This window comes from Equus quagga, chromosome 9, assembly GCF_021613505.1.
Source record: "Equus quagga isolate Etosha38 chromosome 9, UCLA_HA_Equagga_1.0, whole genome shotgun sequence".
Taxonomy (NCBI): Eukaryota; Metazoa; Chordata; class Mammalia; order Perissodactyla; family Equidae; genus Equus; species Equus quagga.
Window position 1 is genome coordinate 92,909,888 of NC_060275.1, and position 27,634 is coordinate 92,937,521.

General features: G+C 39.1%; 1 protein-coding gene across 1 annotated transcript; it reads right to left on the bottom strand.

The window, feature by feature from the left end:
• IL7R (interleukin 7 receptor) lies at positions 1 to 27,634 on the bottom strand. Its single transcript, XM_046670932.1, has 8 exons — positions 27,483 to 27,634; positions 23,554 to 23,692; positions 12,483 to 12,640; positions 8,209 to 8,366; positions 6,010 to 6,175; positions 4,892 to 4,985; positions 4,008 to 4,083; positions 1 to 3,594 (listed from the first exon to the last, which is right to left on the bottom strand). Exons 1-8 carry the CDS (start codon positions 27,562 to 27,564, stop codon positions 3,091 to 3,093), a joined length of 1,377 nt encoding a protein of 458 aa, XP_046526888.1. The 5' UTR covers positions 27,565 to 27,634; the 3' UTR covers positions 1 to 3,090.

The following is a 27,634-nucleotide window of genomic DNA, read 5'->3' on the forward strand; positions in this document are numbered from 1 at the left end:
TCAGTTTCATAGCATTTAATTAAATACAAGATTGTAACACACATCGGATATGTATATACTTAGCAGCTCTGCAGAATGTTTGTAATGCAGGTGGACAGTACATAGTCAGAACAGGGACTTCCAGTGTAGTGATGGATATTTTTAAGAATAACCCCAAAGAAAATCCACTGAGCTGGGAGAAACGCCATCTGATCTGCATCATTTCAGTTGTCCAACCACGCGTTCTCACTGTCTTCCTGGTCACTTCCAAGCCTTGCAGCCCCGCCATGAATGCTATGAAAACACAAGTCTGAACACGTGAAACAGCCCGTACTTGGCTTTTCTAAAGCAAATTCCCATGGAAACCAGAATGAAGGGAGAGTCAAAGACTAGTAGGAAATCAATCAAATAAGCCAGGCTCCCCTAGATGCAGACATGGTTGTTTAATTGACCAAATTAACTGCCTAATTATCAGTTTTCCCTTCATTTAATGCTATAGACAACTAGCCATTTACATCTCTGATTTATACATTATCTCTGACCAGGAGTTTTTCTTTCTTAATGAAATCCAAAAGGGAGTTGGTGAGAACAAATTTGTAATCTTACGTTATACATTGTCCCTGAGTATATAATCAAGCATTAGCAGCAGTTATGATTATAAGAGTATCATACATGAATTTTAAATGCCTCCAGTAACAGACATTCACACAGTAAATCCAAATGACAACCTGTGCCAAACAACATGTAAACAGAGGATTTCAGAGCTGGAGGGACCCTGATTTTCCTCTAGACTTATCTCCTCATTTCTTCATGAGGTTGTCTCCTTATATCAGAGATACAAACTTATGGCTTCCAGTCCTGACTTAACATGTAAGGTTGAGTAACTGACCCATCCCCTCTGTGTCCCGTTTCCCCATCAGCCAAAGACAATAATGATAAATACATCATAGGACCTCTGTGAAAGAGATACAGGAGAGCAAGGACGGGCATGAGGTTTCCTGTGATGAGCTCCTCTTCGAGGCTTGGCTCCCACTTCAACAAAAGATCAAGAACACATGTCCACCTGGGTGGGACAGTCTCCTTCTACTTACACACCAGGCAGCCTCTGCTTTTCCTCCATGCAGCTGGATATCACTTTTGTGGCATTTTTCTCTGGCTGTCTTCAACAGGGCCCTTTCAACAGGGCACTCCATTATAGCATTTTGTGTTATTATAATCATTTGTTTACAAACCTGCCTCTTTGGTTAGATTTTTTCGTTTTGTGAGGGCAGGGTCCCAGGCTTATTTGTTTTAGATGCCCCATGCCTAACACTATGGTTGGCACACAGCAGACTTTCCATAAATGCTTGTCAAGGGAATGCAAGGGATAATGCTCATGGAAGTGCTTTGAAAATCACAAAAGCACTAAGCAAATCTAAGGGATTATGTAAATATATTCATTACCACTGATTCAGAGGAAAGGACTTGGAAAGTATAACACCCAAATAAGGAATAAAATGGTCTGATTATTATTAGGCCTCTAAGCCAACAGATAAGGTCCATTAGCTCACTACTTAAAACTCCCTCCACAGATATCACAAACCAAAACAAACAAGAAAATTAAAAAATTAAAAACACATAGCTTTCCCTCTAAACAAATTAAAAAGAGAGCAAATTTAAAAATGCAAAATGTAAACAACAACAACAGCCTGAAAACAAATCCCTGAACCTATGTCCTTCATTACCTTTGTGTCCTGCCTCTGCCCTGCCTGATTCTGGGTACACCGGGTCTGGGGGCCTGTGGGAGAGGGGTCAGCTGCCTTCCCCTGAGCTCAGCTGCCTGGATGCAGATCGTGATAGCCATTAGCAATTCATCTAGACCAAGAAATGCAAGAGGACTCGTGTCAAATGTACATAACATGTCTCTTCTCTGTATCTTCAAGAACATGGCCACAGTCTGTTCACTCACTGTATGTGCTATGACTCCTTCTCCCTGCAGTCTGTGGGCACATCCATGGCTGTGGAACTCTGGACAGTTGTGGATGAACATGGGTTGGGGCAGTCTCTACATGCATAGAAGGTTGTTCTCTTAACTCATGGCTCAAATACACCGGTGGTCAGGGTTGGCTACAGGGGCTTCTATCATGGATGGATGCAGCCGGATGGGAGTAGAAGAGGATCGTGCTCTTGATAACTAACAACAGAAATTCTAGGCTTCTAGTTTATTCCCCCTCGAGTACGTTTTCGGAAAGATGAATAAAAAGGGCTTCATGGCTTTTTCTTGCTTTCTTTGCTTTTTGCAGATGTGGCTGGCCACGGTGACTCACACTTAAGGAGATAGTTTGTCCCCAACTTTCTTCCTCATAGCTTTCTTAGTATTGGTGACCATATGTCCCCATTTGTCTGGGACACTCCTGGTTTACACTTGTCCTGGAGTCATTATTTATAACTTCCTCTTTCACTTTCAAAACTGACCCAGTTTGGATAGTAAATTATGCAGTCACCTTGTTATGAGTGAGGTATGGTGCTCAAGAATGGATCAGTCCTTAGATAAGTGGAAGAAGGGTGGCTGGGGGACACTGCAGTTTGACTCCTGGGCACCAAATCTGGGTACCACTCCTCACTGAGTCGGAAACACAGACAAGTTACTTTAAGCCTCAGTTTCATCACTGATGACAAAGAGTATAATAATATAATTACACCCACCTCCCAGGATTATTGTGAGCATGCAGCAAAACAAAAAGTGCAGAGCACTTAGCACAACCCTGAATATAGAGTAAGTCCTAAGAATGGCAGCTATCATTCTTGTCCTCCCTTCCTTCTTCATCTCTTTCTCCCTTTCTGCCTTCTCCACCCCTCCATCCTTTCCTCCATCCTTTCTTTTACTCTTTCCTCCTCTTTTTTCTTTCCAAAATAATTCAATCATTTGGGTTGTCTGAAGCAGAATAGTCCTGTTTCATGCCAAACTCCACTGAAACAGAGAGGGAGTGGTCAAAGCAATGTTTCAGCATCCTGTCCTGTAGATTACATAGAGGGGATGCATCAGTTTTGTCTTCTTTGTGCTGCAAGGCAGGGTAGGAGCTCAGTCACCTTTTTTGGACACGATAGTTTTAGTCCTGGGTTTCTCACAATTCACTGGTTTTGGTAGAAGCTGGACATGGTGACATATGCTTCTTCTTGACTGGATCCCAGGGAAGTGAAGAGAGGCTGTCCCTGAACCGCAGAGTTCAATGTCAGGATTCCCGATTGGAAAGGAAACAAAGGGGGCAGGGTGCTGTTTGTAGTTCCAGCACCAAGCAGCAGGCCCTGGTACACATGAGGTCCATTCTTGCCTCCTTCTCTGCAGTCTGGGGGCCTGGAGGAGGGGATTACAGGGACATCACATACAGTGACACTCCCAGACAGACATCTGAGGGGTGACTCTCCTCCGAAAGTTTTTGGGGTAATGACTGCATGCTGGGATGGCCAGTTGAGGCCCTGCACACCCCCTCCAAGCCTCTGCCTCTCAGAATCATCTAGTTGTGGAGGAAATGTATCTTGCAGGAAGGCTTCTGCTTCATCTCTAGCTTGAATGCCATCCACCTTATGAATCTGACAGTCCAGGAAACTTTCAGGATTGAAACTCACATTCAAATTCTGCACCAAAAGAGAAGGGAGTCATTAAGACTGAACAAGAGAGACACACCACCAAATTTTCTGTTCAAGAAAAGATCGAAAGAACTTTCTGACAGGGTTTTATCAGGGAATGTCAGGGAATTACCCACATGTTCTAGTTGATGCTTTGCCTCTGGAGGGCTGTGACACATCAGAGTCTAATGTAACCACTGACTGTGCGTTCCAGTGTTGGGGAAGCCTGGGTAATTCTGGGACTTGCATCTCATTTTATTTTCCTATCTTTGGGGAGCTTCAGCTGGGATCTTATGAGGAACCCTTGTTATGGGATGCACAAAAGACCAAAACCTGTGGTTCAACCATTCTTCATCCTGCAATACCATTCTTGGCTACCAGGATGCCTCCAACATAGTGATAGAAGCAGCAGAAGCACTCACCTTTTTTGGTTTCTTGCACAGTTGTTCCAGAGTCTTCTTATGGTCAGGGAGACTAGGCCATACAATAGGCTTAATTCTGAAATAAGAGGGCATTGATAGATGAAGTAAATAGCAGAGGAGCAGGCACAACAGAGCTTTCCACTGATTCTGAGCCAGGAATTGGAAGGGCAGAGTTCTAGACTTGGCTCTGCCACAACTGGGTGAATGACCTTGGACAAGTGACTTGCTTTCTCTGGGCCTCACTGCCCTATCAATCTGTGGAGGGGTTCTGCACGACATGGTTGTCAGTGAGCTACTCTGTGAGTAAGACATAATGGGACACCTCTGGGAAAGAGCCTTGGATAAAAGGAACAATGAGGCTTGGCAATGGTGTAGCTAAGTTACCCAGGGAAATTGCTTTAAGGTGGTGCTTTGCAAACTGGGGTATCCTAGGGGTGTGTGGCCCTTTGCTGATGGCATCTTCCCAAAACATTAATAATTTGACTGGTATGTGTCTAAAACATCATTTTGTGATGAACATGGCCCCATCATGGGGTAGAATGAAAAATCCTATGAATTTGAATGCTGAAAGTCAAGACTTCACACATTCTGCATTTTCCAAGGGTACCTCCAGCTGCATTCTGGAGGCATGGCTCCTGCTCCCTCAGGAGACTGGAGAAGAGTTTTGGGAGGAGGGGTTGCCTTATGTCCAGTTCACATATTTTTACCTCTTAGGAAATTAACTATGGAAATTCACCAGTGCCTGAGGTTGAGGAGGGATGTTAGGAAGTATAATTCCTGAAATATCTTATTCCTCTTTGTAGTTTTCTCATCAATGACTAGGGCTAGAGCTCTGCCTGGCTGGAATCCCACATAACCACTATCTGATAGTTAAAGAAATTCACCTTTTTTTCCATAACACACAAGCCAAAATGACCATCAGAGCCACAGAGAAGAAACTCACAATGCTGATAATTAGTAAAACAGGATCCATCTTCCCTGGAATGCAAGAATAGATCTTGGTCAGCAATCATTAAGCACACAGTGAGGGTGACTTTCGTGCTTTGAGTGCATTTAGTAACTTGAGCCCATTTATTATTTCTTGAAAGTTGTTCTTCAGTGAACAGGATGATGTACTAGATTTGTGTGTGGGGGGGGGTTTGGCTTCAGTAAGTGGCACTGACTTAGGTGACTAGGTCCAGAACTTCTGTCATTTGAAATGTAAAAGTGACCTAGCATTAAAGATACCAACATTCTCCTTCTCAGAGAAAGAAGTTGAGCAGGGGGTTATGAGATAAATGCTCTACCCCGCAGGCTCGGCAACTTCTAGGGTGGGGATGGGAGGCTAATACAGCAGAACATTTCCCCTCCTCCCTCAAAGGGAAGGTATATGTGGGATGCTAAGCGTCCCCAGGGGCCTGCCTGAGCCATGTTCTTTGGCTCTTCCGGCCATTCTTATTTCCTAGACCCCCAGAATGTCTTTATTATTCCAGAAAAGGAGGCATGGGAGAGCCACATCTGTCTGTCCATCTGCCATCAACAAAGTTCTTCTCTAGAGGGGTCTTAGAGAGACCAGTCATTGGGCTCGCAGTGTAAACTGGGAAACTGGAGGTAGTGGGTGGGGATTTTGCTCAGAATTATCAGCAGCTCTCAAGAGCACCCAGGGCGGTAGAGTCCAGACAGCTTACATCGTTGATCAGTGACTGAGGACTACTCCCAGCACTTCCTTCTTCTTCACAAAAGGGGCAAAGATAGCAGGTCATTCTCCAAAGAAAGTATAAGATTGCCCTCAGGGGAGTCATTTCTGTAGCTCTCACTCTCACTCACACTTTTTTTTTTAACTTATTTTCTCAAGATCATATTGGTTTATAACATTGCGTAATTTCAGGTATATATATGAGTTTCTGTATAGACCACATCGTGTCTATAGCCACACCACCCTGGATGCACCGCACCTCATCATTCACACACTTTAACATGTAAATCACCATGGGGCAGGAAAGACTCTACAGTCACTTCTCACCGCTGTTGTTCTCTGGAGTTCTGAAGTGGGAACTTGGACTCCATTCACTCCAAAAGCCTTCAAAGTAGTTGGTATTAGGGATGGATCGCACTTTAATCTCATACATTGCATTAGGTTGTAGCTTTCTCTGTAGGAGTGTCAGCTTTGTACTGGATATATTCACATGCTAAAGAGCAAAAAGTGCCAATACATATTTAAGATGGAAAAAGAGGTGGTGCCCAGATCTCCCAAGTCATTTCAAATTGAGCATCTTTAATCATGTGTGCCTTCTCTCAAAGCCCACTCATATTTGTTACAAGAAGGAGCTCTGACATGTGGAGGGGTCAGCAGCAGAATTTGGAGCAGAGTTGCTGAGCTCATAAATGATGCTCAAATGGTCAAGGAGGGCAGTGGTACAATGGGTCCTTATTCAGGTGAGTTGGGCTTTCCCACTTTGGGAGGATATAAATCACTCTCAGGCTTTCTCCTTCCTTTCCACACTTCAATCTCTTCATTTTCTTTCTCTTCCCCTTAATATCCCAAGGGAAGATGAAAGAGAATAATAAGGTTAGTGAGCAAACGTCATTTCCCTCCAGAAAGATACCATTCTACGTTGTGAATAGCGATATAGAGACAAGTCTCTCCAGTACTGTGTATTCTTAAGAAAACAAGTGCTTTATCAATTTGATAGGCAAAAGTATTGTTTTATTATCATTTTCATTTATATTTATTTGATTTTTAGTTAGTTTTCATACGTTTATTGAATTTATATATTTCTTATTTTGTGAAACATTCCCAAATTTCTCTCTAATTTTTCCATTGTTATACTTGTCTTATTGAATTATAAGTCCTCTTTATATGTTAAGGATATTAACCACCTGTCAGTTGTATGTATGGTAAGTTAATCCTAATTTTTAATTTGACTAACAATTTTGATTATTGTGTGTGCTGACATTTATAAGCCTTTATATTTATGTAGTCACATGTATAAATATTTGGCTTTCTTTTACAGCTCTTATGCTTAGAATGTTCTTCTCCAACTCAAAATAATATAAACATTTACCTATATTTTTCTAGCTTGTTTAGAGTTTCAAATTTACATAATTTCTTTAAATCACATTTTGTTTTTTTGTTCTACAGAAAGAGTTAGGCATTTAACTTATTTTATTTCCAAATAGTTAACCAATTGTCTTGGCAACATTTATTCAAAACTTTTCCTTTCTCCACTACAGTTGCTTTTCACATGAAGACTGGAAGAGGGCAGAATCAAGGTAGCCCAGTCTGTGTTTGTGTGTGTGGGAGGGTGAGGATAGAAGGAGGGAGAAGGTCGTTTGGAGCAGGCATTACACCTGTGTAAGTAGCATATAGCAGCATACTGGAAAGAAACCAGGCTGATCCTGGCCTGAGAAAAAAGAACACTATGGACAAGCAGGGACTTTTGTTTGCCTCAAGAAAGAAAAACCATCATCTGTTTTCTGTCCATGTGGCGCAAAAAGGATGAAAGTTAAGCCAGTGGGTTCAGAAGAAGCTGAGAACCTGGGACATTCTACTTTTCTCCCACCTCCTTCCCAGAATAGGTTGCAGAGACAGCCAGACCATTCCAACAGCAGCGAATCATGAAAAGTCTAAATAACCCTCCCACAAGTTGTTACCTCAAGAACTAAGAACTCAGGCTTAAAGAGGAAGAAGAAGAAAAACATCCCGCCCCCTCTCCTCTTTTACTGCATACTGCTCCCACAACTCCCATAAACCAAACTGTGGCTATGACTTGGTGATGTTTTTTACCTGATTTGCCTGTGAAAGTTGTGCTAAATAAGACATTTTTTGAGGCCCCTAAATAAAGAGGATTGATTTAATCTCAATCTATATTGTTAGTCCAATAACTTAACTTAGAAACATTATAAAGACAAAACAATAGAGAAAGAAAAAAAACCCAGAGCTAGAACAGAAATGGGCCAGCCCAGGGAAGATGCAGGTTTTGTGGGGCCTGAAACTATTACACTTTTGGGAGCTTCTTTTAGGGAAAGGTACATTCTGAGCCCAAAATTGCTGGGGGCCCTCACTGAGTAAATGTCCTTCTGGGACAATAAATATGTAACATTAAGAAATTTTTATTTTATAGTTTTATATACTTTTTAAATGTATATATAATTTACTTATTACTTATATTTATATATCTTTATAAATTTCATAATGTATAGGTGTAGTTGATGTACATACCATCCAATCATTTTCATTTTTTTCCAGGCGGTAGACCACCTCATGCAATAAATCCTTCACATACTTCTTTTGCAAGTGCGATGTATTAAATGTCACCACAAACTCATTTGCTTCCTCACGATAGATGACTTTTACGTCAAAAGGGGCCTCAGGTTTAACTGGAAAGGAAAAAGTAATGAGGTCAGTTTATAAGGCAGTCAAGGAAACAATTAATAATCTTTAAAGTTCATCTACTCTGACGATCACATTCCTTTTCTGTGTCAGTAATTGGTTAACAAATTCAGAAAACCATTTTTTCTTCTTCCTGGTTCAAAGCCAAACTACATTTCCCAGCCTCCCATGCAGTTGGGTGTGGCCTTGTGAGTAATGTGGGTGGAAGTGATGTGCACCACCTTCCATCCTGACACAGAAACCCCGCGTATGTGACTCCGTGCTTATTCCCCTTCCACCACTTGGAGTCATACGTTGAAGACAGTGGACCCACAGGATGAAGGAGCCCCGAATATTGCTTGGAGGAGCACCAGCCACAGGTTAGAAACGCCCATTTTCGTTCTTATGTGAGCAAGAAATAAACTTATGTTGTTTGAGATATCATATATTTTAGGGCTTATTTGTTATAGCAGCTAGTGCTAATTTTACACCCAAACACATTCTTTGTGCCTTTTGAATCCTAGAGAACTTGTTACTAACTAGCCCCAAAGCAGGAATATTTAAACTTTAAGTCTTCATTATTCCAGTAAAATCAGGTTACAAGCTGGGAGCCTTGTAGCTCATCTCAGCTATACTGAAGCTGGGGATCCGCATCCTGGCTGTGTCTTGTAACTTTCAGCATGACCTCAGGCTGCTCCCTGCTGTAGTGTCGTCTGCATTAGCTGGAAGCTCCTCTCCGGTCTCTTCCTTCTACCTGCCTGCCTCTCAAAGTTGCTGTTAGGATCACATGCACCATATATAAAACCCTGTTGGAGGGAGATTATTATTGTTGGAGAGGTAGTATATGAGGCAGAACGAAGCCTGAGAAAGGTATCGAATTCCTAGAAGAGCATGTGTGTCATCTGCCTCCCCACCATTGACCTCTTGGCCTCTTAGATGCTCTTCCACCAAAGCCTGGGAAGTTCTCTAGGGACGGGGCAGCCACTCTTTTTGCATGGCTGATCTCAGACAGAGATGGGGAATCACATAGGTCAAAATCTAACCTAAACCTATTGTTAATGGGAGAGAGCGTGTTCTTCAAACTTTCACTCAGTGGACTGAACTGGATTCTCAGCTATCTGGACTGGGCTGTGAGACTGACTGACTTGCCAACCCAGTAAAATAAACATGTGCGGTGGAGTGTGACCCACTTATTGTAATCATTTGCTCACAGTGGTGACTGCCAAGGTTTCTCCCCCATTGCCCCAGAGGAACTGAAAAAGAGGAAGTTCTTTACCTTTGGATGTCCTGTAAAAGGGGCAGTTTATCCTTTTTTACCCTTAGATGCACTATAAAAGGGAAGATGCTCTAAAGGGAAGCAGGAGGAAAGGGGTGGATGTAGCGGAACAGACCAATAGAGAATGCTGTCAACTGGTTCTATTACAGCTGCCAAGTCAGTTCTTACCCTTCATTCAAGGAAACAATTAAGATCCGTATTCTCAACAAAATCTGACCCTGAACCCCTTGCCCCATCTCCATCTCCCAAGGACTCTTAATAAGGGGACAATTAAGGGAAGAACTGACTGACATTGATTATACACCTGCTAAGTGCTAAGTGTTTTACTTACACATCGTCCATCAACGGTTACTTATCCCCGCTATACTGATGAGGGAATGAGTCTCAGAGAGGCTTATTAACTTGAGTTCAGCCCCCTGTAGGATGGTTTAGTAGGACTTCAATTCTGCCTGATTCTGACACTTGCTCTTCTCCATTTAGCTCTTGTTTCTGTACTCCATTGTCTCACACTGGCTTGTCTAAGCACTCCCAAACAGGTCTGCCTATAGCCCATATGGTGTCTTTGAACACATTAGAAAAAGGTGCTCATGCTTCAAGCAACATTTTACAAAGTTAATTTATCCTTGCACAACCTGAATCTATATAATATACAACCTATATATTATACATATATATATATATATAATAGATAACCTATTTATTATATAGATTTACCCTGTCAAAAAAAGTCGGAGGGCAGGAAGCTGCCCCTCCTGCCTTACTGGGGGGTCCCACACCTAAAGATGAGGAACTGAGTGAGGGGGCAGGTGGTTGCAGGCGAGCTCTGGCTCTGGGATTCAATCAGGAAGACCCAGTTTAAATTCAATTCAATGACAGTTCTGTGTGTGAAAAGTCACATTAGGAACCAGAAGAAGATGCTCTGTGAGACATGCCTCTACCACTTCTCATCTCGCTTGGCCAGGGGTGCTTTCCAAAGCCCCAAGGGCCTCATACCACCCTTTCACAGAGGCCCAAGCCACCAGCAGTGTGCACATCCTGACTCTACCTCTTGCCTCTTGGATGAGGCATGTCGGGTTTGCAGTCTGCTGGGTGGTACAGAATGTGGGCCTCTAAGAGCACTGGCCATGTGAGATCTGGAGACTCAGAAGGGGCAGGGTGCCACCTGTAGTCTCTGGGTATGCCATGACTGTTCACATGCTCATTCTCTAAAATGCATGCAGGCCCTGTGTGCTGGTGTGGGTTTCTGTAACAAGGGACTCTACTCGATGCTCCAGGACTCTGTCAGAGGACTGAGAATCTCTGCCCTCTCTGCCTCCTCTCGGAGAGTGAATATATATATTTGCATTATAAATGGTGGATCTTTAGATCTAGTGCCCTTGTGCAGTTCACAAACTGAACATCTATCCATAGCAACATGGTCTCCAAATGACCAAAACCCAGCTTGCTTGTGTCCCAGACAGAGATACCATGCTGTTGCCATGGCACATAGGTAGCACTCACACTGATTGTACCTAAGGTCTCTTTTCTTCTACCTTTGCTTTTTTAGAAGATAATTGTTGACCTATGGAACTTCTGCTTTTACTCTTTATTATACCATCTTAGTGAAACAAAGCTGAGATTAGATTCCAAGTTCTCTATGTTTTCTCCAATGAATATTGCTTTCTTACCTTTAATTTTCTTCTTGTAGGGTGAAGGGGGGGAGGGTCATTGAGAATAGGGAGAAACAGAGCCATAGTATTTAAAACCAGCAAAAGAATGCATCTCTTCAACCACTTTGAACAGTTTTGCCCCAATATATACTGTTTCACTTGTAAATCTCCACAGGTAGAGTAGTAGTTATATTATTATTAAAGTAGTCATTATTCCTTTGCATTGATATATCATAATTGGCTTAGACATTCTCCTATACCGGGGTATCTCTGAGGTTTTGAAAAACAACTTTATTTACCTTGGGGTCATAAATCCGTAAGTAATGGGAAAAATTTTTGTGTCTATATTCCCAATCTTTCTGATTGTTTTGATTTACTTTCTTGGTAACCAAATGGTGAATTGGCTAACATTTAAATCAGAAGACTTTGAGTAAAACAGATTAACCTTCATAATGTGGTGGGCCTCAGCCAATCAGATGAAGGCCTAAAAGCGAAGACTGAGATTCCCTTATGAAGAAGCAATGCCGTCTCTAGAATGCAGCATAGAAACCCTGCTTGAGTTTCCAGATGGCCTGGTGGAACTTGGATCAAGACTGCCATATCTACTCCTACCTGAATTTCTAGCTTCTGGCTTACCCTACAGATTTCAGACTTGCCAGCCCCCAGAGTTGTATGAGTCAATTCCTTAAAATAAATATCTTTCTCTTATATATATGTATCTCCTATTGGTTCTTGTTCCTCTGGAGAACTCTATTAATACGGAAGGTATATTTACTTTTTAAAATAACTTGATAATAGTTAAACACACTCAGAATGTGGTAAGTATATGGGGAGAAGGCTACAAGGAATTCAGGAGAAGGTAAGCTGAGGAAGGGAAGCACATATGTGAGTGGGTGACAGGACACCCAGCTCCAGTTAGACACTTCCTCTAGATTAACTCTTCCTGAAAACTGTAGACGCCAATCGCCTTTCACAGTTGAATTTGAAAATCCTCCGAATTCTCTCACAGTAAGAACTAATAGCATAAGCTTCAAAACTTTCATTTCTTTTAAAAATTATTTGCATTAGAGAATTTTCTGTTTTCTATTACAAATCGTTTTCATGATTTGTCTCCTTTTAACATACAGAAAGTCCAGACACAATCAGTGTGTTCAGATATCTGAAAAATGGCAACCATAGCCCCATCTCCAACTTCTTACCTCTCTTGACTATGTTCATTTTTTGGCAAGTTATGTGCTTTCCTCCGAGCTTCACACAGATTGTGCTGTCTCCAATCAGTAAGAATTTCTTTGTCTTGATGAAATACGTCTCTTGCAGTTTACTAAAATTCAGGCACTTTACCTCCAAAAGGCCCTCACTGTAGAAACAAAAAGGGAATCTGTCTTGATTCGTGTAGGAGTTTGTGTATACAATGGAATAGCATCATGTGTGTTTCGGTTGTGTGACTTCAACTCTGTCCATAGGTATGTGAGTGGGTAGATGCATGTTTGAGAGAAAAAATTAAAGTAATGTAGCTTTTTCTGCCATTACAATCAGTGATTATATATTCAGACATTAGACGCAGTTAAATTTGAAATAGTCAAGCATGTTCATGAAAATAATGGAAAATTTCTATTTTTTAAATAATTGATCATTGAAAAACAAATACTTCATTTAAGTGGGAAGGTAATGCTTTTTTGATATCGTTCAGGAATAAACTGAAGAAATAAAGCCCCTTGAAGAAACATTGACCCAAAAAGGGTTAAAGGAAATGACAAAATAGTCTAAAGAGTGATATACAAAAAACCCTATATATTTAGTGGGTAATTTAGAGTTTTTGGTAGGTAATTTTGACTGTGCTTCAACTTTTAACTCACCAACAGACTTTAAAATCAACCCTTCTCTCCATGCTCACTAGCTTAACATGCAATAGCAAGGCTCTAGAAATTGAATTCTGTCACTTCCTAATTAAGATTAGGCCTTCAGGAAACTGAGGAAGAGAGAATGTTGCCTACTATGCAACTAGCATCAAAAGCTTCAAGCTGTACTCTTTTTAAAAATTTCTATTTTAAAAAAAGTATAATTTTTAGTTCCAGTAATGGCAGAGTACTTTATATTACACTAGCCCTCCAATATATAACTACTATAAACTTTGGACAAGATATTTTTGAAAATCCTATTTAAAAGCATTGGAGAGTAACCAAAAGCAGGCAGAAACTAGAGGGAATGTCATCCTTTGAAAAAGGGTGGATGAGATCCTTGCTTTCACTTTTTTTGCTTGAGGGCACCCATTAGGTCACACTGTGATAGGCATCTAGAAGCAAACAGAAAGCCACAGTTTTATTATCTTGAGAAGTCAGAGGACAGAGTTTTGGACTGCCTGAGTGGCTGGATATTTTTAAGGGGAAAAAGCCTAGAAATGAGGAAGCTATAGAGATGGAAGACACCAAATCTGCCTATAAACTCTACTCAAATTACTATGAATATATTGCCTCAATTGTACAGGTATGGAGGAGACTCCAAGGAAACCGTGGGATGGCAATAGCTAGAAGGCACCAGAAAGAACCAAGGAGAGATTTTAGATGCTGCCTCAAAAGTAGAGAGAATTTGGAGATTAATCCAGCCAAATTAACTGAGTAACAAGGACTAAAATTAACATTTGCCAGAGACAGTTAACAGAATCCCCAAAAAACCCTATTATAAATAGTCCTTGAAACATTCAAAAGCTACTACAAACAACCAAAAAGGAAAAATGTGACCCATAGTCAAGACAAAAAGCAGTCAATGGAAACTGACTCTAAGATGACCCCAATGTTGGAACTAGCAAAAAAGGACTTTCAAGCAGCTTTTAAAAATATGTTCAAGGGCTAAACAAAAAATATTGTAATAATTATTGAGCAGATGTTTAATCTTAATAGATAAGCAGAAATTATAAAAGAGAGAACAAAATGAAAATACTATAACTGAAAAGTACAAATCTAAAATTTTTAAAAATGTACTGAATGTATGGCATGGGCTTACAGCAGATTGAAGATGGCAGAAGAAAGGATCAGTGAACTTGAAGATAGATCAAAAGAAATTATTCAGTCTGAAATAACAGAAAGTCTCAGTGATCTGTAGGACAGCATCAATGGGCTAAATAAATGTGTAATTAGAGTTCCAGAACAGGAAGAGAGAAAGAATTTGGATAAAAAAAAATTTTTTTTAAAACAATGGCTCCAAATTTCCCAAAGTTGGCAAAAATTATCAACGTTTAGGTTTAAGAAACTCAGCAAACCCAATCAGGATATATCCAAAAAAAAAAAAAAAAATCTTAAGCACATCAGAGTCAAATGGCTGAAAAACAAAGGCAAATAGAAAATCTTGAAAGCATCCAGAGAAAAACATCCCTTCTCATCAGAAACTATGGGAACCAGAAGACACTGGAATAGTATCTTTAAAACCCTGAAAGAGAAAACAAAAGATATCCACCTTGAATTCTTATATGCACAAAATATTCTTCAATAATGAAGGCAAAGTAAAGATATGGCCAGATAAAATAAGAGATCATTTGTTTTAGGAAATTCTTTAGACCAAAGGAAAATGAAACCAGAGTGAATTTTAGATCTACAGGAAAGAATTAGGGGTACCAGAAAGAGTATACTTTGGTAAATATGAAAGACAATATATATTTCCTCTTATATTCTTTAAAGACAACATACTTAAAGCAAATATTATAATGGCATTGAGAATTTCTAAGCTATGCAGATGTAAAATATATGACAGCAAAAGTGCAAAGGATAGGATATTATAAGTGGAACTATATGATTGCCAGTTCCTTATATTTTACACGAAATAGTAAACTCTGATAAGATTGACTATTATAACCCTTAGAGCAATCGCTAAAAAGAGATATTGCCCAAAAGTGAAAATAAAGAAGAAATTGATCTCAATAGTTCTATTTCTTTCAAAGAAATTAAATTTATTATTAATAAACTTCCGTACAAAGAAAGCTCTATGTTTATATGCTGATGAATTCTATCAAATATATAAGAAATAGTCCCAATCCTACACAAATTCTTCCAGAAAATAGAGAAGAAATAAACCCTTCCCAATTTATTTTATGAATTTAGCTCAACCCTGATGCCAAGAGCTGGCAAAAATATTACAGAAAAGAAATTTACAGATAAATATCCCTCTAGAATGCATATGCAAAGTTCCTCAAAATATTAACACATTGGTGTTAATACATAATGGCAAAGTAGAATACATTCCAGGAAGTTAAGGTAGGCTCAACAATTAAGGATCAATCAACAGAATTCACCACATTAACAGAATAAAGACAATCTGATTATCTCAAGTGATGCAGATAAAGCATTTGACAAAATTCAGCATCCATTTATGATAAAAACTCTCAGCAGACAATTAATAGAAGGACATTTCCTCAAGCTGATAAAGGGCATTTACAAAAAGTCTGTGGTTAATATCATACTTCATGGTGAAACTGTTAACACTTTTCCTCTAAGAGAAGGACAAGACAGGGTCATCACTTTCAACATTTTTATTCAACAGTGCACTAGAGGTTCTAGCCAGTTTGTAAGGCAAGAGAAACCAATAAAAGACATCTGGATTGGAAAGAAAGAAAAAGAGACTTCCTTTATTTGCACACAACAATTTTATTTACATGGAAAATTATAAAGATTCTCTAATACACTTATAGAAACTAATACAATGAATTGACAAAGGTCAGTGTACAAAAGTCAATTATATTTCCATAGGCTAGTCTCAAACAATTGGAAATTAATTTTTAAAACAACAGCTCCATTTATGACAGCAATAAAAGCATAAAATTCTTAGAACTAAAATTAATAAAAGATGTTCAAGGCCTTTGCAATGGAAATTACAAAGCATTCCTGAGAGCTGTTAAAAGAGATTTAAATAAATAGCCAAATTCATGGATTAGCAAATTCAGCAGGGAAATGATGAAAATTTCCCCAAACTGGTCTACATAATATTAATCAAAATCTCAGCAGGATTTAAAAGAAATTGAAAACCTGATTCTAAAACTTTTGTGAAGTACAAAGAACTCAGAATAGCCAAAACAACCTTGAAAAAGTAGAAGAAATATGGAGGACTCAGAGAACTTGATTTCAAACTTACTGTAAAGCTGTGGTAGTCAGGACCATTTAGCACTGGCATAAGGACATATAACTGGATCAATAGGGAATGTAAACTGATGCAGACAGTATGGAAAACAATATGGAGATTCCTCAAAAAATTAAGAATAGAACTACCATATGATCCAGCTATTCCACTTCTGGGCATTTATCCAAAGAACGTGAAAACACTAATTCAAAAAGATATTTGCACCCCTATGTTCATTTGAGAATAATTCACAATAGCCAAGACTTGGAAGCAACCTAAGTGCCCACCAAAGGATGCATGGATAAAGAAGATGTGGTATAGACACACACACACACACACACACACACACACACACAATGAAATACTACTCAGCCATAAAGAAGATGAAATCTTGCAATTTGCAACAACATTGATGGACCTTGAGGGTATTATGCTAAGAGAAGTAAGTCAGATGGAGAAAGCCAAACACTTTATGATTTCACTCATAAGTAGAAGATAAAAACAACGACAATAATAACAAACAAACATAGATACAGAGATTAGATTGGTGGTTACCAGAGGGCCAGCGGGGAGGGAGGAGGGTGAAAGGAGTAAAAGAGCACATGTATACGGTGACGGGGGGTAATTAGTCTTTGGGTGGTCAGCGTGATGTAGTCTACAAAAAAAATGAAGTGTACAACTCAATTATAAAAAAAGAAAGTATGAAGAGTTCAGAAACAGACTCAACATGTAAGGTTAATTGATTTTAAATACAGGCACCCAGTCAATTCAATGGGAAAGAAAAAATCCTTTTAGCAAATTGTCCTGGAACAACTGAGCAAACGTGGAAAACATGAATCTCGATCTCACACAAAATTAACTAGATATGGATTATAGATCTAAATATGAAGGCTAAAACTGTAAAATATTTAGACAAAAATATAGGAAATTATCTTCTTAACTTTGAGAGTAATGACACAAAAAGCACTAGACAAAAAAGAGAAAAAAAGATTTATTGGACTTCATCAAAATGAAAAACTCCTGCTTATTAAAAGATGCCACCGAGAAAATGAAATGGCAGACTACAGACTGGCAGAATATAGTTGTAATACATGTATCTGATGCAGGAATTGTGTCCAGAACATGTAAAGAATCATACCCATCAATAATAAAAGGACAAACAACTCAATGACAAATAGACAAAAGACTTAGACAGTTGCCAAAAGAAGACATATAAATGGCCAACAAGTACATAAGAAGGTGGTCAATGTTGTTTGTTAGTTGAGAAATATAAATAAAAACATTGAGATACTGTTTCAAAGCCAAATGTTGGAAATGACGTGTAGCTCTCGTTCGTTGCTGGTAGGGGAGTAGAATGGTATAATCACTTTAGAAAGCTGTTAGGCAGTTTCTTATAAAGTTAAATGCACACCTACACTCTGATACAGCAATTGCATTCTAGGGTTTTTACCCCAGAGAAATGAAAATGCATATTCACAAACTGATTTGTACAAGAATGTTAACAGCAACTTTAAAAAATGATAGCCTCAAAGTTGAAAAACCCCAAACATCCGTCAAGAGGAGAAAGGATTAAGTACTTGTGATATAATCATGCAGTGGAATTAATACTCAGCAATTGGAAAGATGCACTATGAGACACACCTCAACATGGATAAATCTCAAAAACATTTTGTTGAGTGAAAGAAGTCAGAAAGAAAAATTGTGTTATTCCATTTTTAAGAACTATCAGAAACCGACAAAACCAAAGGGTGATAGAATTCAGAACTGTGATTGCTCACAGGGGCTGAGAAGTGACTGGAATGGGACATGAGGCATCCCTCTAGGGTGGAAGAGATAGTTTATATCTTGACTGAGGCAATGGCTCCATGTCAAATACATTTCTCAAAACTCACTTAAGATCTATACATTTCATCATAAGTAAATTTTACCCCCAAAATGAATTGTCATCAACAAAGAAAGTAAACAAAATTAATAAACCACACAAAAGTTAAGAAAGTAATACAAAGTATATTCCTGTTGGAAAAATAATTAAGCAATGAAGAATAAGAGTAAAATTATTCCTTTCTCTTCCTTCCTCAACCCTCAATTTAAATTCCCTCTCCTGTGATGACTGTGGTCACCAGTTTGTTTTTTCTACGTACTCTTTAAATCCAACCAAATAGCCCTAAGAAGAGGTACAGCTGGTCAGATGGGAAGTGGGGATCGTGGCAGAAAAAAGTACATCTGTGGAAGTTCACTTCCATGAAAAGAGTTCTTCTCATTAATCAGATACGTAAAAAAAAGAAAATCATAGGGAGTATGTTCTAAAAAGATTCTTTACTACCTACAACCCAGAATGCGTGTTGGTTTTCTTTGGTGAATTGGACGTATGTACACGTTTCTCTGCATGTGCTCAAGTGAGACCTTTCCAGGATTGTCCCTGGATCTGAACAGAGAATGTGTTTGTGTGGCTTGAGGTGAGGTGGGCATGGGGTTAAAATCTGAGGAGAATGCCTCAACTTTAGGTGCAGAATCACCCACCTCTGGGCTGCTGTGGTCTTTGAATGACTGGTTAAGCTCCTGCAGTCATGAAAAACTAAGAGTTGTGAAGAAATTTCAGCTTATTAATTGGCTAAATATCTTTATTATTTGTGGGACATTCTTTACAATTATCTCCCTAAAATAGCTTTTTCATTAGCTGCTGTCTTTTGGAGTATGTAGTTGTTATGGTTTTGAGTGTGTGTGTGTATGTGTGTTGGAGTTTCTAGAGGGCTGTGTCTCTTGTTGGATTAGATGGGTTTTTACACTTGGAGTGGAATAAAAATGAAAAGCAAATTTTAAGGTAAGCTAGATGGATACCAGACAACAAACTTGGGAGGAACGTCAGATGGACAGGTTTGAAGATGACAACATTGTCATGATTCAATGAATAAGGATAGAAGAGAAGAATTGAGGCAGGGTCCCATTTCTAAATTTTAGGAAAACATGTGATGTGGAGAAATTAGAAAGATAATGGCTCTTAAGTTCAATCACTGAATTTAGAATATATTTATAAGTAAAGCATATGTGGAATATTCAATTATAGATCCTTAGTATGTAGTAAGTTCTTGGTACTGTTGGAAGTTTAAGAAGAATCTAAAATGTTATTCTTGGTCCATTCCTACTTTTCAGGGAATGAGATTAATGAGCAATGAACAATAAAGTATCACCATATGGCTGTCGTGTGAGTCTGGGCATCCTTTTACGGACTCTGAACTCCGGGAGCTGTCCTATGTGTAGAGGAAGCCACGCCAGGAAACTAAGATAAACCTGTGGCCAGAATAGACAGCCTTGCTTCTGGCCCCTGACCCTGGCTTTAGGTGACTGGAGGAAACTTAGTGTCTTCCCATGAGTAGTTCAACCCAATTCAATCCAATTCATTTCAATTCACTTAATTAAATTGTAACAATTTATTTGGTTGCTAACTATGTATTACTAGAGTTAGAAATGTTCTAGAATACACTGTCCAACACAATGACTGCTGCCCTACATGTGTTATTGTTGAACACTTGAAATATGGCCAGTCCAAATTGAGATGTGATCTAAATACAAAATACGCACTAGATTTTAATAATTTAGTATGCAAAAAGGAAGGTAAAATATCTCATTAATGGTTTTTGTTCATATTGATTACATGTTGAAATGATAGTATTTTAAATATATTAAGCTAAATACAACATATTATTAAAATTAATTTCACGTTTCTTTTTCAAAATGAGACTGTTAGAAAATTTAAAATTAGATATGTGGCTCACACATTTGTGGATCACATTTTATTTTTCCTGGACAGAGCTGGGATATTTTTGGAGGAGAGAAAGGAGTCCTGAAAATATCTAAGTAGTACTATAGGCTAACAAATTTGGCCCTATGGGACCTTCGCAGGGGACATCAACGCTAAGCCACTCACACACATCCCCTTGCTCCGAAAATAGGGAGAAACTGCTGGGGACCCCCGCACCTGCTTCTTTACCCCATCTCCGCCTTCCTAAATCTCCTGCAGCCTCGTGTACTGTAGTGAGACAAATGCATTTCTCTTGTTGCTGCAAACAGATATTGACATGGAAATATTAAAAACGAAAACAAACTATAGCTTTTACTTCTCAGTTAGACCTGAAAGGCAGAATCTAGCTCAAAAATATTGAGCAACTTTGAAAGTTAGTACGGTTTACTGAAAAAGGGTTATATTAACAACACTTGACAGATATTGCTAGTTAAGCCTAGACTATGAGGTCAATTTGTCAGGGTGCAGCCTGTGACGGTGGTGTCAATTGATGAAAACAAAAAGTGACATATTTGAAGTGGTATCTGTAGGCGGTTCGTGGGAGTGACTGCGGTGCCCCCAAGAATGTGAAAATAAAGGCAATACAATTGCCTTCTGACTATGAAAATTATGCAAACACCTAAAAAGCAGGGTCCCAAATTCAAGTGCCTATGTTGTCTGTACAGGTAATAAAAATGAGAAAAGTGGGCCTCACCTCAGCGCTGAAATTTAATTCCTCATCAACAGAAGCAGGCAGAATTCTGTTCCAGCTACTTTTTGCTGTACGGGCTTTGTATTATCAAATCCATTTTTTTTAAAGAGATACGCAGATTTTTAAATGATGGCAACTAATTAAAAAAAACTTAACCACTTTGAGATCTGAACCAAATAACTCTAGTCTTAAAAATCAACAGATTTCCTTTGTTTTGCTTCTAAATTAACTGAACAATCTTTGATCATATTTTTAAAGAAAATCAGACTACGCTGAGAGAATTAAGTACCATTTACAGGCACTGACCATAAGCCAGACACTAATCCTTCTACCCAAATGCAGGGCAGTTGTTATGATCAGAGAGCTTAAATATTGGGATTCCAACCTACATGCCTGTTTCCAGCACCTCCGCTTTGTCAGTCCAGGCACCTGAGACCTGGTTCGTTTGCGTGAATGAAAAATTTTCAGGTCACCTAGTAAGAGTGCATTTATATTGATATGCAAGCTACTGGCCCTCTCTGTCTCTTTTCCCCACAAACATCAGCTCTTGTAGATCCTGAGCCGTGCGTTAATATTTGGGCCTCTATGATAGTTGTATCTGTCAATGTGAAGTAGTCAGTTGGTGTGCTGGTAATCCAACTCTGTGATTTTGGCTAATCCAAGTCCATCACTGAGAGATGGATCCATTCATTGAACACTAAGTAACTCGGTTTCTAAGCCTGGAAGACAGGTGGCCAGATCAGGCAGGTGGGAAATTCATCTAGCAAGATGCCCCTGCTCCAGGAGATAGCATCTGGTTTTTATCAACAATTCCACCTGTGTAAGAATTTCAACAGAATTCACAATTTTCAGTGATTTCCAGTTTCTTCTTTATAAACTTATATTAACAGAAAAAAGCTCCAATAAAGCTAGTTTTTTTGTGGAAAAGAAACTCAACCTAACCAGCAAATACGACACTCTATAAGTGAGTTTAAATTGAGATACATTGCCGCCTCTGGATCTAGGATTTCCACCAATCCCCCCTCAAGGTTTGGATACTTTTATGAAAACAGCTGCTGCCCAGAAGTACCTTAACCTACTGAAGAGTTCATACTTATTGTTCACACTGAAAACATGTTGTAAGACAACCTCTTTCCAATGGAAATATCTGAATCCAACTGAAAAACCCAAGTGGAGGCTACGGACAGATTAAAATACCACAGAAAAATCAAAAGGCTTGTCAAAGGAAGCAGGTAAGTTTGTTCAAGTGGGCAAGGAAATGGTCAAATACCGTGTGAGCGAGAGTGGACACAAAGGTCAACCTTGGCCTCCCCACAAGAAACCACAATGAACACTGCAGTCCACCAACAGCCAGTTGAAGGACCCAAAGGCAAACCTCGGTGTTGGAGGGAGATTTGCCCATAGAAATAAGCGCATCCTTTAAACGAATTGTTCGGCTGTTTTAGTGTAGTCTGTTTCCAGCACAGGTTCTAGACATTGTAGGTTCCTGTTCTCTCGACATATTTTATTCCTAGAAAGTGTGTTATGTAAGTGAACTGACGGAGGCAGACTGAGAACATACTATGGAACTCAAGTCCAAGACCATATTTATTTATGCAGTGACTGCAGCAGCAAGCACTACACGAACAGATGCGGGAAGCTCCCGTAATTCAATGTAAGACATGGAATTCAGGGTGTGTCTAGACTATGATTGTGGAGGATCGGCTGCGAGTCTATGGAACTTAAGAAGCCCTCTTGTATGTGTGGCGGACCTTGACTCACTTTCCTTACAAGAAAACCAACTAAAATTAGGTCATCTGATATGAATTTGGAGATAGCCACAAGTCAGAATTTCACGGTTGAGTATTTTTTTCAAATCACTGGGGAGAGTAACCCTCAGCGACTAGAGATGATTTGTGGAGGAGGGAGAAGATAAAGCTCTCTGAGCTCTTTATCAAACTTTCAAACCAGACAGAGACTTTCTCTTTTTCTATGCCTTTTCTGTGAGGCCTTATGAAACCAAGAGCCAATTTGTTCCTATGGCTTTTTGGCAAATTGATATCAGGAGCATTATCTGAAGTCAAATTGTGTCAAGAGGGTAGAAGTTTGGTCTGTAGTCCTAGATTTTTTATTTAATGCCTCTTTTTTATTACTTATGACACACTGGATGTTTCTTCTCAGTGCTTTACATGTATTAAATTATTTAATCATCACAACTTCCCTATGAGGTAGTATATGTCCTTTAGCAGGTGGAGAAACTGAGGCATAAAGTTACATAACTTGCTCTAGGTTAAAGAGCTAGTAAGTGCTGGTACTGGGATTAGAAACCAGGCAACGGCATTCCACAGTACAGCTTACAGACACTAGACTGTCTCATGATGGGCAGAGATTTTTTGGCAGTAGTGTCTGGGGAGAACCAGCATTTCAATTGTGCTATGAAGTCAAGAGAGATGTGAGATCTCCAAGATCCCTACCATCATTTGGCTGAAGCAGCAGGACCTGAGAGGTGAACCCACAAGAGCATTTTGCTTGAATCTGTTAGTGAGGGACAAGTAGCTTCAGGAAGTTTTTGGAATTCATTCAATTTTAATATTTGATAATTGGATTTCACACTCCTTCCTTTCCAGCCATTGTTGCAGTGCCCATGAAAAGAAAGACAGAGGATTTCTAGGCACCCATTGAAGCCATTGTTCCTTACCATATTTCAAATTCCAGATTGGTGCTGTTGACATCTGGGTCCTCAAAAGCACAGCTCAGCAAGTGCTGGGGTCCATCCACTTCCAACTGGCTGTAGCACGAGAAAGAGTAGTCGTCGAGTTCTGCGTCTTCAAAGTCTCCTGAGGAGGAACAAACCAGTAGCTTTCAATGAATCAAATAAGTGCATTCTATTGAAATCTGGAGCGACATTAATGAAATGGCAGCCTTTTTTAGCGGGCATGAAAGGATGATCATAGTTTATCTAAAGAAAGAAAGCTCAGGGCAAAGACTAGAAAGAGGTTTCCAAAACAGCAAAAACAAAAACCAACAAAAGAAAATAAAACAATGACTATGAAGTTTTCTAATAGAAAAAAATAAATTCATCACATTTAATAAATAAACTCCAGATAGATCTAAATATTTCTGCCATTGAGTTAGAGTCTTAGAGATCAACAATGAGACACTGAACATATTCTTTCCTTTATTTAAATGGGAATTTCTCTTACTAGTTTGTACATTTCAGATAAGATTCATACGCTACCCAACTTCACCTTTGACTTTATTGCTAATCTTCATTTATTCCCTCTTAACTACTTATTTCTGAATGAAGGAAGATGATAGCTCTCTAACAGTCAGGAGTTCACTTTTTTAAGGGCTAGCTTCCCCTTGCCTAATTAGGGGTCCCAACTGAAAGCGCCATTGATTATCTCCATTGTATTTATTTATTTATTTAAGACAACTTGTTTTAAGCCACTGAGGCAAAAGTGATTAGAAAACATTAGATCTGACAGGACTCACATCTGGTGGAACTTCCTGTGAAACTTACAGATACTGCTTCTGTTCTTATAGATTATTCTTCTATAGATAATTGCATCTTATAGACACTGGCAAAATTCTGGAAGTTGTGAGGAACCAGAATTTTTTTGCACCACTTTTGGAAAGGACAGTTGGTCACAGAGAGTATTCAATTTCTTAAGCTGGGTTGAGGATCCTAAGATTAAATAGACATTTTTTTATTTAATAGAGAAAAATCTGTCAGCACATATACTCTGTCTGGGACATGAGAAAATCCATAGTAACCAAAGCCCTTCTGAGGGTTGTCAAGTGTGAGCCTATGACTGCTTCCAGGTCCATCAGTACTAGAAATTAATCTTCTGGGGCTTTAAATCGGGTACATATTATGAGAAAATCAAACCCCAGTTGAGTTTCCCAAAGGCCATGAGATGTGCAGACAGCGCACTCTTTTCTTAAATAACCCGATAGGCCTGTGGGAAAGTTAGTACAGCTGATTCTGAGCGGACCAATCAGTTGAGTGACAGGTCTGTTCAGTCAAAGCAACAAATCTTGAAAAGCCACATCTAGATAAGATCTATGGGCATTGCTCTTTCTGACCATTCCTAGAATCTATCTGGTTTACAATTCTACTTCCAGCAAAGACTTCTTATGTAATTTCAGCAGGGCATGGCCCTCTTCCTGATAACAGTTTTAAATAATGAGGGGCTGTCCACCATTTAGGGCTCACATTTCAAAGCATGTTCACTCCTAATCTTATAGACTTAGATATCCTTTCCTAATGGCTGGCACCTTTCTCGATGGAATGGTTCTGGGTGGGTGGTTTTAGCCTGCCCTTGCATGGCAGTCCTTGCACCGTTTTGACATTTTCTCTTCTTTGCACCTTCCACTAATCCTATATAACAGAACCTACATTACTATTTGAATTCAGACATCCATGGATTAGCTTTGTCTCCAAAATACTTCAACATCCAACATAAGCCAGAGAGAGCAGTCTAGCAGATGCTGGTCATCAGCAGAACAAAGCACTCCCACTGCCTTTAGCTATCCAGTCTGGCAAAGTGCGCTTGCTGTAAATTCTCATATAATATGCAAAGCGCTGGTCCTACGGTTCAAGTTGCTATGTTTTGAGAAGCAGCTCATTGGCTCTTTAGCAGGTGTTACTGAGTAAAGTTGCTTTGCAACCAAGAAAAATTCCCCTCAGCAACTTGCAAAATTGCATGGCATTTTAGAGAGAGAATGATTTAAGCTGAAAAATTCTTAGTTAACAGTAATATACACAGTGGTTAAGACCTCCAGTGGCAGGGGTGGACAGATGTTGGTTTAAATACTGGCTATTCTGCTTTATAGCTGTGGTCTTCCATCAGGTTACTCAACCTCTCTAAGCCTCTGTGGTCTGATATGTAAATTCATGATGTGGAATCACTAAACAAATATACACAAAGACTTAGATTAGAGCACAGTAAGCACTCAGTAAGGATTAGCTATGACTATGATCATATTTTTTTTGAGAAATGCGTAATGAAAAGCTAAAATAAGAATTCTAATTCTGAGATTATACACGAAAACTTTGGGGTTCCTTTGAAAAGAGTTCTTTGTCAAACTTGTTATTATTACTATGGGTTTGAAATTATATAGAGCTTTTGGACAGTGAGTTAACCTATCATTCTTTAAATGCTCACTATCTAAGCGTATTTTTCCATAAAAATTTAATTATTTTGGAATATGTATTATAGACAAGGCTGTAGGGTTTAGAAGGCTCCCTAGCAAAAGGAATTAGTTGAATAAACGTATAAATGGTTTGGATTTTTTTTAAGTATCTCTTTCTTCTCTTGATCATCCTTGTGGTTATCAGAGAAATAACTTATCTTTCAACAAACAGCAGCTGAATATTTTACACCCCAAACTGGAAAGTATTTTGATCATGTGGATGGGTAGTTACAAATCTCCTAAAAAAATCTGAAATTAAAAGTTGAAGTGAACACTTAGCTTTCAATTAGAATTCTTATTTCTTTTCGAAACAGTATGGCCACCAGGGAGAAATAGAAGGAATATATTGTACTCCAAAGAGTAAACTTTATGTGTCCCCTATCAACCATCAGTCTGTGCAAACACAAGGCAATACCTACCATGGAATGAGGATCAGCCTCTGCGAAGTGATTCATACATAGTCACACTGTGAAAAATGTCAACCCTCTGACAATTCCCTTAATGAAAATATCCTAGGGATTTCCATCCTTAGTAATTATATGACTTAAAATACCTAAGCTGAGTCATTTGGCTGATGTGTTTGATATCTTTGATGGGAAAACACTTTTTAACTCTTAAGATGAAGGGGTTTAATTTCCACGAACAAATTGGTGGTCCAAGTTCCCAGTGGCCCCTGCTGCTGCTTAACCTTTGTCTCCAGTTCCGTTGTAGTTACAATGTATTTATGAAGTAGGCAGCACCTGCTACTAGGCACTAAGTATTTCAGGAATCCCAAAGAGAATTATTACATGATAGTTCATTTGTTGATGTGGAGACAAATATATTTCAATGAGACAACTCCCTGCAATCTTTCTCTATTCATTGATTCAGTTAGAATCTCACATGAGTCTATCAAAACTAACATATTTGGAAGAAATTTTCAAATATTTCTTGAATGTATACTATGTCATATACTCTCTTAGCTGCTGGGGATGTAGCAATGGTAAATGCAGACAAAGCTGTTATTTCTAGACTCATTTTGTCATGAAAGTCATGCGTTTGGAAACTCTTAAAAAGCTAAACAAAGCCAATCTAGCCTTATTTCTTAACAAGCTAAAATTACCTTGGAGATTCTCCAACAAGCACAATCGTCGCGTCTATATAGCGTTCTTTTTGTAAGAGCAGAGGCATCGACCCACACTAGCATCTACATTTGGAGAGTCAAATGCATTCTTCCTTAACAGTTCTAAAATTTTATAAACCACCTACAGTATTGTCCCCAAACTCCCTGTTCTAGTGATTCGAACATACAAAATGACTGAATACACTGTAGTTTCTCAAACTCCATTCCAACCCAGGGCCCAGCTCAGGTCTGTTAGGAATCTGAGCAGCCTGAAGCCTGTGCTAGAGATAATCTGAAATCCTAAAGAAAAGTTAGAAATGACTCACCATTCTGTGCATAGCCACTTTCTCCAGAAACGACTTGAAGTAAATAGAAAACCATACCAAGAGCTGTACCTAGAATTGTCATTCTGAGAGAGAGAAAGAGAGAACAGAGCAGGCATGTGAGCCTATGGTAGGAATGAATGAGAGAGAGAGAG